The 12,659-nt window shown below is 36.0% G+C and overlaps 1 protein-coding gene across 2 annotated transcripts in view; it reads left to right on the top strand.

Annotated features, from left to right (window-relative positions):
• SV2C (synaptic vesicle glycoprotein 2C) overlaps positions 1-12,659 on the top strand; it is a 131,401-nt gene that overhangs the window by 106,528 nt on the left and 12,214 nt on the right. For both annotated transcript variants that reach the window (XM_071581200.1, XM_071581201.1), the window contains 5 exons: positions 1,301-1,389; positions 1,734-1,898; positions 4,667-4,800; positions 6,051-6,254; positions 7,063-7,222. In XM_071581200.1, the coding sequence (XP_071437301.1) occupies positions 1,301-1,389; positions 1,734-1,898; positions 4,667-4,800; positions 6,051-6,254; positions 7,063-7,222 (752 nt within the window). The remainder of the gene's footprint in view (positions 1-1,300; positions 1,390-1,733; positions 1,899-4,666; positions 4,801-6,050; positions 6,255-7,062; positions 7,223-12,659) is intronic.

Raw genomic sequence — 12,659 nt, 5'->3', positions numbered from 1 at the left:
ACTAATTACACAGCCTTATCCATAAGCACCACAAAATAAATTTGTAGTGGGAATGACTATCAATATATACCTATGGAAAGAGGTGGCACATGATGAGAAGAAAAATTATCAGGAGGAACCTGAGACAGCCACATAATTAGAAATAGTAAATTAATGAGTAACTTGTGTAAATGATTGTCAATGAAACCTTTATAAGAGGGCACTATATCTGCATGAATTTTTGTCAAATGTTTTAACAGAAAACCATTCCAGAGATATTTCAGACTTTAATACAAACTTGCTGGAACTATGCTCCTATTTCTTTGGTTTGTTTTTTTGGTGTTGTTTTTGTTGGGTTTTTTTGGTAAAAACAAAATTACACAGTGCCTTTGAATCTTACAATGAAAAATAAAAAACAAAATACTCATTGATTAATTTAAAAAAATCAAAACTGACTTTTTACAGCTGTTAATAATCTAATATCTTAAATCTCTCCAAAACTATTATCAAGTGTTGTAAACTGAGGTTTGTCACAAAATTGCTTAACTAGGAAAAGACACATTTTCCTCACAGAAAAAAAAAAAAGAGTACTTTCATAGTTATTGACCAGACATGGAGTGTTGTGATTAGGCCTGTTACTAAATCAGCTTTAAAGGAGCTGCAGCTTTGTTGTCTCACGACCTTGTTATCTCTCTGATCTTGAGTCAGAGGACTTACCTTGTTGCCTGATGTGTGCTGGGACTCCTAGAACAGACTGCCTGTTCTCTTTTCAAAAGAAGAGACCATCTTGAGATGACAGAGATGAGAACACCAGTCTCAGTGAGCTTTGCTATAGTGTCTCTGGCCTGGGGTTACTCCCACATTTTCCTCATACAGTACAGATATGAATTTCTAGCCATGGTAGGTTAGAGCAAACTCTGATTGTATCACTGTTGAATCATGCAATACAGTTTGCCTAAACTTAAAATAGTGCAGTACTGGGAAGTGAGGAAAGCATTTCTGAGAAGATCCCTGGTTTATCTGAGATGTTGAAATGAAGGTGTCTAGAGATTAAGAAAGTTTGAGGTGATCACACCAGGGATGAGTTAATGGACACGGTCCACATTGGTTACAAAAAAATTGATATGACGCTGCAATATGTGCTTGCAGCCAGGAAAGTGAATAATATCCTGGGCTGCATCAAAGGAGATGTGGCCAAAGATCTGATCTGCTCTCTCTCGTGCCCCAAAGAAGCAAACAAATCAGAATCAAAAATCTTCTATCTTTTAACAAAATGGTTTGAACTGAGTTGCAAATAAATGTGTTTCCTGATGATTTACAGATTTGGTTGACGTTTATGAGATGCTTCAACTACCCAGTGAAGGACAATACGATCAAACTTACAGCTGTATGGTTCACCCTGTCTTTTGGGTAAGAGTGTTTGAGATTAAACTGTTTTTTATATTCTTGACAGATAGAAGAGTCATCTGCATATAAATTTCTGTCACGATGATTATCTGTTTTATTCAAAATCTTTTTACAGAATGTTATATTTGTCAGTCTATTCTTGGTTGCAAGCTTGATTCATCAGAAATGTCTGCTTCAGAAAACTGGAATCTTCTGGTGTCAGCATCTTTTGATAAATTTATTTTTGGAGGATTTATTATGATGGAGCAACTTCATCACATAAGTGGCCAAGGGAGCTGCTCGTCCACACCTCACACAGCTTTCTGAATGAGTGAGATTGGTGCCTAATGTTTTTCTGTTTTTCACAGCTACTACGGCTTATCTGTCTGGTTTCCTGATGTCATTAAACATCTGCAGTCAGATGAGTATGCATCCCGAGTAAAACATTTCCGCAATGAGGAGGTTTCACATTTCGTCTTCAACTTCACACTGGAAAATCAGATTCACAGCAATGGAGAATACATCAATGACAGGTTTAGAGATTTCCTAATATCCTGGTTTAGCTGGAAGAAACAGATACATGTTTTAAAGCACATTGTAATAACCTTTGGGTCGGGGTTTTTTTTTCCTTTAGGTAATGATAGAATATTTTTGTTGCTTTTTAGTGAGAATTTATTTCAGTTCTTGAATTCTTGTGGTTCAGGAGCATGTGGAGAAATGGACCTGTACATGGTTCCTGGGAGAGGATCCCCCATGCAAACCCAGCTTCTTTGTCATCCTGAAAAACAGACCAAAAAGCCTAAGTCAACGGTACTTCCTTTCACAGTGAGATTCAAAGGTTTTCAAATCCAACATATGGAGCATATTGCAGCTGTCTGGCAAAGGATGTACTTTCATCTCTGTTGCTGGTTCTTTTTTTATATTGAAGAAAGATGCCTCTGTGAAAATGGTGAATATTGAGAGTTTAGGATCTTATCACAGAAAAATGGAAGCTAAACATTGTTGTAAAGCAACAAAAGACATGCACAGCTCTAAAATGGGAAACAACACTCTGGCAAGGCCTTTTGTGATTTCTTTAGCTGAAGCCAAATATATTAAGGCTTTATCTCTTGACAGAAAACTAGATAACTTAGAGGAAAATTAAATACAGCTGTTTTAGGTATCTGGTTTCTATTAAGAAATATACAGAATACCCATGTGAATGGTCTCCTGGAAGTCATGGTGAAAAGTAATTATTATTTCCATATGAAAATCTATATCTAAGTGAATCAAATTAATTATTTTGTAATACTTTATTATCATTATTGTTGTTGTTGTTATTGTTGTTGTTGTTATTATTATTATTATTTGACTTTTGACTTTTGACACATTTAAAGGCTTATGCTTTGCAGAAGAAAAATAGCAGTTATTTAATTTTTAAACTAGCCACAACTTCCAAGTTGCACTCCTTTCCAAATGTCAGATGTTCTCCTAAAATCAAAGAACCATTTGCTGTCAGTAACTGACAGCATAGTCTCATCTGAGATCTTATCAATTTAAACAGAATATTCTTGTGAAATACTAAATCTAACATTAATCTATGCTAAATCACTACTTTACTCTTTCAAATGTGCAAACTTATTATGCCTCAGACAGTTACTTGAGATTCACAAAACATTTTCCAAGAAGTATGAACTCTTTTGGTAGCCTTCCTTCCCAAATTGTTCAGTACTCTACTCACCCTCAATCTCAGTGCTCCTTTCCTGACTTTCTTAACTAGAAGATCCATCAATACTTGACTTTTTACTACATTGCATTCCTGTTAGGTTCTAATTCAAGTCATCACAACACCAATTTTAATGTAGTCACATGCTTCCTGTCCAAGTGTAAAAAGTGCATCAGAAGAGCGTAGAACACATCTGTCATTTCTCTTCTAACTGACTAATCTAACTGCTAAATTTTCTTCTTTTTCCTCTGGAATTGGGCTACAAATTTTAATGGAAAGTGTAATATGAAAAGTGATAATGAGTTAAAACTGAACTCCAGCCTGATTTAAATCAGTCTGTCACAAATGAGAAGTAATATAGTAACTAAAACTAATGAACTGAAAACACTATTCTTATGACCAATACATAAAGAGAATTTGTTAGTCAGCAAATCGCTTACAGTGATAAACACCACTGTCTTTTTCTCTCCTTTCTCATAACAATGTGATTCCAACAATGTTGTTCATGAGAAAGTTTAATTCCTACTGCTTTGTAGTTAGCATAATTTTTGTGTTGCTATTCCTACTGTTACTCTTATAATAATAAAAATACTTAGCTAATCACACCAGGTTTAATTGAAAGACTTTGCCATTTTGACAGTTCTTCCTGCCATATAATAATTAAAGCTCTGCTTTTTAAACTTGCCGTTTTGTGTGAATTCTGCCAGCAAAATTGCTGTTTTCCACTCCTTCATGTGAAATAAAGGACATCATAAAAATAGTTATATATTTCTATAGCTTTTGTTGTTGTTAGCATAATAATATTATTTTTTACTAAAAAAGGTTTACAGCATTATTTTAGTTTAGTGACATTTATGTTGATAGTTCTGTAATATACTTTGTCATTGATTTTTTTTTCTATTAATGTCTTGATTGACAGTCATGATCAAAGACCTGGGTGTTAAATGAGAGACAGTAGGAAGGAAGATGTTCAGAAATAAAGAAAGCTACCAACAAATGGTTTATGCTTGTTTTATGTACACAATAATTGTAATTGCATCCCCAGGCACAGGAGTAATGAAGACATACTTACAGTTAGATAGCGAGCTGTGTAAATGACAATGTAATTTTTTATTCATGCTATTTTGTGAAAGCATTTTTTAACACATCTATACAATATACATACACCAGTGTTTTGCATTTTAGCTTAACATGGTAACCTGTGTGATCATTTTTCAGCTTGTTGGTATTAGCAGATGCTTTTTTCTTCCAAGCAATGGAGTTTCTGAAGCATCTCCCAGTTTCGAGCTGTACTGTCAATAATGATTTTACAAAGCTGTTCCATGAATGTTTCTGTGATGATTACTACAGAAATATTATCAAAGAAGTTATATTACCAATTAGGGCCAGTAACTATGTGGAGCTATTTGTCTTATTCATATTCTGAAAAATAGTATTTTAGAATGAGCTAATCATTAATAACATCTGCAAAATTCATTTAAGAAATCATTGTTACTGGGCTTGAGATTTTTAAGAACTAAATAGCTGCGTCGACTTGATCTATTGCTGTTTCTAAACTATTAAGGTAGACTGACAGGAATTGTTTGTATTGGGCAGGTTTATTATGATGAAGTTTAAATCAGTAACCTTTGAAGATTCACTTTTTAAGAACTGTGTGTTTGAAGACATTACTTCACTGAACACATACTTCAGGAACTGTACTTTCATGAATACCACCTTCTACAACACAGGTATTACGAGAAAAAGCCCTGAATGCCCATTGCTTAGATGTATGTTCTCTTCTTAGATTTATAATTTCTGGATTTCTAATGAGGCATACAGAAAGTCTTCTTCCAGGGAATAAAAATTTATAAAAAGCAACAGGTCTTCATAGTGTTACAACTAAGTGAAAGGATCTCAATGCACAAGAGATATCACAAGCCTAATATTGATTCAGATAATAAAAATCTCTTTGATTTCAACTATCTCTAAAGAGATTCAGTCTGGAGAGATGAAAATATATTTAGTGCTTTACCTGTAGCTTGAACTACTGTAATTTTATTTAGTCCAAATGGGACTGGTGAAATACTTTGTTTATTGTGCTTGCTGTGGCAGGAGAGTCTGAGTTCAAGATTCAACCTACCTAATCTATAATCATTCCCACTCTACTAAGTATTGTAACAAAAATACAGATTCCTTTTAATCAGAAGACTTTTTTTTCCCCAGTTAAATAAAACATTACTGAAAGCAGAATATGGCCAACTAAGCTTGTGGGAAACATGGGTCCCTTCTTGCTGCTTTCCTGTCACTACAGAAATACTACTACTAGTACTACTACTACTACTACTACTACTACTACTACTACTACTACTAGGTTTCAGACCAAGCAGTGCCCAGATTTCTTTGTATGGAAGGAAGGTGTTCTTCATTCAGATTTATAGGGCTGACAGGAGGAACAAAAACAAAGTGGAAATACACAGAGAGATCTCTGAAATTGTTGTGGCAAAAGAATGGCCTGCACAAAGTAATATCTATGCATGATCTGAAGAGCACAAGGGCTTCTCAGAAATGAAAATCAGTTTAAACTGAATTCTGCAGGAGTATTTCCCTTAAAGGAAGTCAAAGCATACTGAGCACAATTGCCAGTCTCATCTAAAAGGAATTAGAAGGCCTGATCCAGAGCAAGACCAAGTGATAGAAATTTGCAGGTACCTAGTGCTTTTTATGCAGCTGGTGCTGAAAGGCTTTAAACAAATAGAATCCTAACAGGGCTAAAATATATCAATATAACTTTCTAATACCAGGCTTTTTCATGAGCTTTGCAAATCTTTATACTAAGATAAAAAGCTATCAAAATTAACAGCAATAACTAGTCCCCTTTTACAAAGATGTGAAAGCTCCAAGTTGTCATTAAAGTTGCTTGAACTTGAAATGTTTTTAATCAAAAGCTGCACATGAAGTTGGCTACTAGCTGAAATGCTTCTTTTTCTTTTTTCCACAGATCTCGAGCAGTATAAATTTGTTGACAGTGAATTGATAAATTGCACATTTTTTCACGTCAGGACAGGATGCCAGATTTCTTTTGATGATGACTACAGTGCCTACTGGATCTACTTTGTTAATTTCCTGGGAACTTTGGCAGTGTTACCAGGGAATATTGTGTCTGCTCTCCTGATGGATAGAATAGGACGGTTAACGATGCTAGGTAGGGACTTCACTCTGAAACAGGGAAGTATCCCAAAAGTAACATATTCTCTTCTCAAGAAATTTTTCTCAGAGAAATGCAAAATACTCCTTCTGTAGATGCTTCATCTATGTGACATTTTAAGTGCTGTTTTTAAAGGCCCTCATTTTAGAAACACTAGGAAAAAAGGGTTCTGTAGTCACCTCTGCTATGCCACATTATCAGTCATTGCTGTTCTACACTGATGTTACAGAACCATTACTTAGGCATGTAGAGTGAGATTTTGGAGAGTGATAACCATTGACTTATCCTTGCTTCAGCTGAAAGGTGACTGTCAGCTAGTGGATCAGAATTGAAAGATATCTCCAGTCAATTGTCTGCAATGAGAAATCCATTTTCAATTTACTTTAAAAACTATGTGATAGTTCATTGTCTTCATTTTCTATGAGACTCTCTATATAAATACAATTCCCAGTCACTGTTTTTGTTGTTATAATATATGAACAAGTTTCATGGCATTACAAAGATGATGAACAAAGAAGAATGGGGAACATCTCCATGCAGCTTGCTTTGGGAGTTCAGAGAGGGTTTCAGCTTAATACTTTCTGGTGCCACCTAATATTTGAGGAGTTATGTATTGTTCTACAAGCTCCTTCATCATTTGTTTTCCTGACTAGTCTTACCAGCAGAAGAGGTCTCGTTAGTTTTTGTCTCAAATATTTTAGTTGCTTATTTAGCTACTCTGTGTGTATAGAAACATTAGACAACACAAAGATTATTCTTCAAAAGCATCTCCACTTCATGCTTTTTTCACCTGCCTTGTACCTAGGTGGCTCCATGGTTCTTTCTGGCATCAGCTGTTTTTTCCTGTGGTTTGGAACCAGTGAATCCATGATGATAGGTATGCTGTGCCTCTACAACGGCCTCACCATCTCAGCATGGAACTCTCTAGATGTCATTACTGTGGAGCTGTATCCTACAGACAGAAGGTATGTACAAATACATCTCCGCTAACTTCACTGATGCTATCTCTGCATACCAGCAGAAATGGTAATTAGAAATATTATGTATGAGCTTTATGGAGGTAGCAATGTTTCAAGTGGATCAAACAAATAGTTGTTCTTACAAAAACCAAGCAGAGAAAATGAGGATATTAGCTATTTGGTATGTATTTGGCATCAGATATCACCTAATCAGGAAAATACCACAAATGTAGTTTCACATGAAAGACAGAAGGTCTAACCACTACTCTAATTTTAAAAAAAAGCTCATGAGTAGTATTTCTGAAAACAATAATGGAATATTTCCGAGTTTTCTCTAGTTCAACTTGCTATGAAGGCAGTGCTTGGTTCAAATAAGCAATATAGCTGCATTTGTCTGTTAACTATGAAAGGGGGAGAATCATAAATAAAAATCATTGGCCCAAACATCCTAAACTGCTAATCAGGCTGCTACAAATTTGTATGCAGGGCCACCAGGAGTGTACATGCTCAGCATTAACTGGGTACAAAATTGTCTCAGGCACTACTTTTGACTCTTCAGGTCTTTTGCAGGAAATTTTGGGACAGTTTTCATGTCCTGCAAGCATTTCTGTTAGATGACACAAGCTGGGTTTTCTTCAGATACAGGGTACTTTTTAATCTTGATCTTATGTCACTTAATGGACTAAAAGAACTGCTGAGTCATATTCTGTTGTATGTGGAAAGTAAAAATGTGAAAGCTGCATTGTCTTCATTAGACTGGGTTATTTCTCCCCTCTCAACTCCCTAAAAGGAATTTTACATAAAATTGCCCAGATTCCTGCCAAATGACAGTCTGTCCTTTCTCCTATTGCAGTGCCACTTTTTATGTTAGTCATTGGAAGTGAAAAAACCTTCTACTTTAAAACTGTGTGATGCCTAGCTGGCAAGCATAAATTTTTGGAAAGAGATGCAACAGGCTTTAGTATTGCCCATCAGGAGAGGAAAAGTGTTGACTGCCTTCTGTTTTCTTTTCATCAACATTTTAAAAAGGCATGCTTCTTGAGACAAGAAATTGTTGTCCACAGTTGTGATTGTATTGAATAGCAATACCAGGCTACTTATGAATCCCAAGCACTAAGCTTTAATATTAAGTGCTAGTACTTTTATTGCACTTCAGGAAATTGCTCTTCTGACAAGGTTTATTCCATCATCCAAACTTTATGATATAATTCTCATAAGTATTCTGTAGAAATGGCTGTCTTTTTTGTATTCCTGGATGTAGCAGCTACATATGTTTTCTTAAAAAGAAGTCAAGAAAAATAATTGGAAAACCATTGGTGTTAATGGAAGAAAAAAAAATAATCATTACTAGGAATGATGAAAAGAATGTATTTTAAATATATCTCTATATATATTTATACAGATGCTAGGGCATGTGTATTTGTAGCTATGGTTGCTTTTAATAGTTCTTGCTAATATTGGCATTGTAGCATGTTCTTACTAATATCTTCTTAAAAAAAAAATAAATACCCCTTGTATATGCAGGAATAACTGCCTGGAAGGCCACCTCAGAAACTTATTTGAAGCTGAATTGCTGTGGGGTTTTTTTTGCAACAAGTCAGAGAGAAAACTTCTGTCTTTGTACTATCAATACAAAAAAAGCTGATATGCCAAATGTACCTGTGCCAGGAAAGACATTGTTGACAAACAGTGTAGATGACATTTTTTCTAAAGTTACAAAAGTAACGGAACCATGACTGCCAGTTTTTGCCAGCTGGATTATAAGTAAACTACGTGTGGGATTTTCAGACCAGGACAAAGCTACTTCATGTTTTGTACAACAATTTGAACATCACTATCTTCAGGAACTCAGATAACATGTTTACATGGTATTTTTTTAATCCGGGCCAGCTACAGCTTAGTGATTAGTGTTGCCCACCTCTGGTTGTCCTGTTTTTATATCTGAGACTCCTCTGATCTCTCTAGCTGGGCACAGCTTGCCACAATTTGCTGGGAATTTCCAGCTTCTGCAGGTAATTGTAGGACCGAACAGCCTTTCCAGGCATACATAAGGCACAGAGCTACCTGATCTGTTTTTGCATAAGAAGTCTTTCTTGCTTAAGGTTATGCCCTCTTTCACTACAAAGTCACATCTGGAGTGAGTCTGATCCTGAAGTTGGCTTCCAGTTCCCTGTAAAGGCAATCTAGGCACAAAATTTTTGCTCACTCTGTCAGTTTTACACTTTTTCTTACTCCCCATCAGTGAAATGACCACAAACAAGCAGCAAAGGGCAGGTGCAGGTTGGGGTGGAAGCAAAGTGGGTGGAAGGAGGCCAGTTCATGCTACTGTGCACCACAGACTGGGCTGGGTAGCCCTTCCCTTTCCTCCTGCATGACTCTTCTTGAAGACTAACCAGTTGCTGAACTGCTGGGGCTTTACCAGTGTTGTGTAGTGTAATACAGAAGGTGTTTCATAAATTGTACTCTAGGTTATTTAGGGATCATACTGGCTTTTTGCCAGGTAGAAGCGTCATGAGCAATTTGGCAATGTGCAGTCCATGTGACACAGGGCATACATTTTAATTTCTTCTTCATCAACTGCTGGCATGGCAGAGTTAAGTTTGCTTCAAAATCTAAACAGATTGGATTTCATTATGAATTCACACTTATCTATATATTTATATTTTAGTTTACTAATGTCTGGAACTGTGGTAATCACATAGTTTGTTCTGCTTTCTAGATGAGTAGTTTCATACTTTATGCCATTTTACCGTAGTTTGTGCTTTCATGTTCTTCAGAAAACCTCATTTGGTTTATACAAGTACTAAAATAAGAGATGTTAGAGGATGTTTAGATTTCAAATGGTTGTTGGGAAGATGATGTTGTTTTAAACCCAGGTATTATGTTACTAATGCTAGTCAAAGGTAGGTTTCTGTCTTCCAGATAACACACATGGAATAATGAATAATGATTTGGTAATACATTACAATACTATGTTTTAAACTTTTGAATACACAGTTTTTAAAGAACACTCATGATGACTGGGAATAAACTAGGTGATTTCCAGTAAGTAAGTAAATTAATCCAGCTCCACAATGTAAAGGACTTGTGTTTGCCTCATCTTTAGTCTTGTCTTTTGCCTTATCTTCTTAAGGGCCTCTCTGACTCTGGACTAGTCAGCAGGTTCTGAAGTCTTTGGTCAGTCATAAAGGCCTCTTAAAAGCCAAACCAAACTATTCTATAACCTTGGAAGTGCTGCTCTGAAGCAGCAATGTTTGCAATATCTTGTGAACATTCTTGAGTGCTCCTAAAGTGCTTTCCTAATTATAAACTTTCCATATTTTCCTAAACCTACTTTGAAAGATGTTAAGTAGAAATTGAGGCATCAAGGAAAAAGTTATTGTTAGAAGTGACTTCAGTATTGTCCATCTGGGGAGGGGAAAACTATAGACTGGGATGTGCAGTACCAACTCCAGTCACTGAGCATTTTAGGAGAAGTAATGGGCTGAAAGTCTAACTTCCACTACAGCTGTAAGTGCCTAGCATTTTAGCAACACAAACCTGAACGTGCTAAGCTAAGCACCCAGAAAATGTGAAGTGCATGATCATGAACATTTAGTTAGCTTTAAGTGACGAGTTTGCATCATATATGAATTCTATGGAAGGAGTAGGGATTTTATCCTTTCTCCCAACAGAACTTTGGTACCTCAGCCATGAAACTGCTTCCTCATGTTGCAGTCCCCAAGCTTATTCACAGTGCACCTTTCAACTTCTGCAGCAGATGAGGGAAACCAAGTATCCTCTACCTCATTTATATTTTACCCTCAAGCTCTCTTTGTTCTCTGCATTGGCAGAGTGATGTGGAAAAAAATATTGTGTGATGAGGTAATTATAGCTTGTGTTGTAATGTGTGTGTTCAAGGGGCCTGCAATAACATTGCAGTTTCCTAGCTCTGCATGTAATATAAATATGAATGGAGGAGAGTTAAAGTTCTCTGAAGAAGGAACATTAGGATGTTTTGATGACTTCAAAATGCAGTTGTTACATTTGGATAAATGGTAAGTATCTTCTTGTGAACTAACTTGGGATCCACCAACTTTATAAACCAATATTATCATTAGGGACTTGGTACAACAAATAACCAAAACCTAAACAGAAAGCAGAATAGAAATAGATTATTTCCCACAGAGCAAATCAAGGTCAGATTGCATCAGATAACCAACAATTCATAATTTTACTATAGATGCTAGACATCTGGGTTTGAATCTTGTCCAGGAATACTTAGAAGTCAAGATGTGTTATAAAATGAAGTCATCCTGTTTTACCTTTTTTTACTACCTCTGAAATAAGTTTATAAGGGCTAAGTCTCCTATCTTCAGTTCATTATATTTAATTTTTTCACTTCTTGAAACCTGAGGATCTATCCCCAGACTAATAAATACTATTCACATGACCCAACTTTGTATTGTTGTGGCTGTCAGAAGAGCCATAACAGCAGTCATCAGCTTGGAGTAGATTTCTTGACAGCTATTTTCTACTGCCATCCTGTGGATGTGGTTCAATTGCATTTTGCAGAAATTTCATGTTAACGTTTTTAAGGCATGACATGCCAAGTCTATGCAATGCTTCGGGCAGTAGTCCAAGGCAGGAGGGCAAATTCCGCAGTCTCACTTGCACATTAAGCACTATAATTGGTCAGGCTATGATGCACATCTTTGGACTCACTTTTTAAAAGAATATAAAAGACCTGTAAATTAGAAAATTGTCCACAGAACATTCTGAAACTCTGTTTTAATATTTTGCATATTATCAACTCTAACAAAAGTGATAGTCGCATGTTTTTTGTAACTTGCTGGATAGGCTCAACCTTAGCTCTGGCAAGAAAGTTAACAGATATTTGTGTTACTCATTCAGTAGCACAACACTGCAGGATAATGAAGTTTTGTCAATACTCTTATCAGTAATAGAAAAGTGGATCTGAATATTTTATGTAGGAATATAAGCACCTGGTCTAAGAAGGAGCGTATGTGGCAATCAGGAAACAAGCTCTTTTAATCTAAAGTCTTGGATAATCCCTCTATTTTTAACTGTTTGGACTCTTGCCATTTTTGTGTGGGGCTTGGGTGAAAGGAAGCTAATCTTTTTTTTTTTTTGTCACAGCTCTCTCAGCAGCAGAAGTAAAATACATTGGGGAAAATTCATTTTCAGTAACACCCAGATTTCTCTCAGCCCTGATATTTTTATAAAAGGCTTCTGCCTTTTTCTCCTATCACTACTAAATTCTGTATCTGTTGGGTTTGGGTTGGGTTGGGTGATTTTGGTTGTTGTTGTTTCATTGTTTTTTGGGGGGGCTGTGTGTGGGGGTTGTCTTTGTTTTTTATTTTAAGACAATTTCAAATTGATTCACCAGCATTTTCTTGTTAATGTGCCTGAAGGTTTTAAGGGCATTCTCTAGCTGGACAAG

Source organism: Pithys albifrons, chromosome Z, assembly GCF_047495875.1.
Source record: "Pithys albifrons albifrons isolate INPA30051 chromosome Z, PitAlb_v1, whole genome shotgun sequence".
NCBI lineage: Eukaryota > Metazoa > Chordata > Aves > Passeriformes > Thamnophilidae > Pithys > Pithys albifrons.
This window is presented reverse-complemented; position numbering and strand designations above follow the sequence as displayed.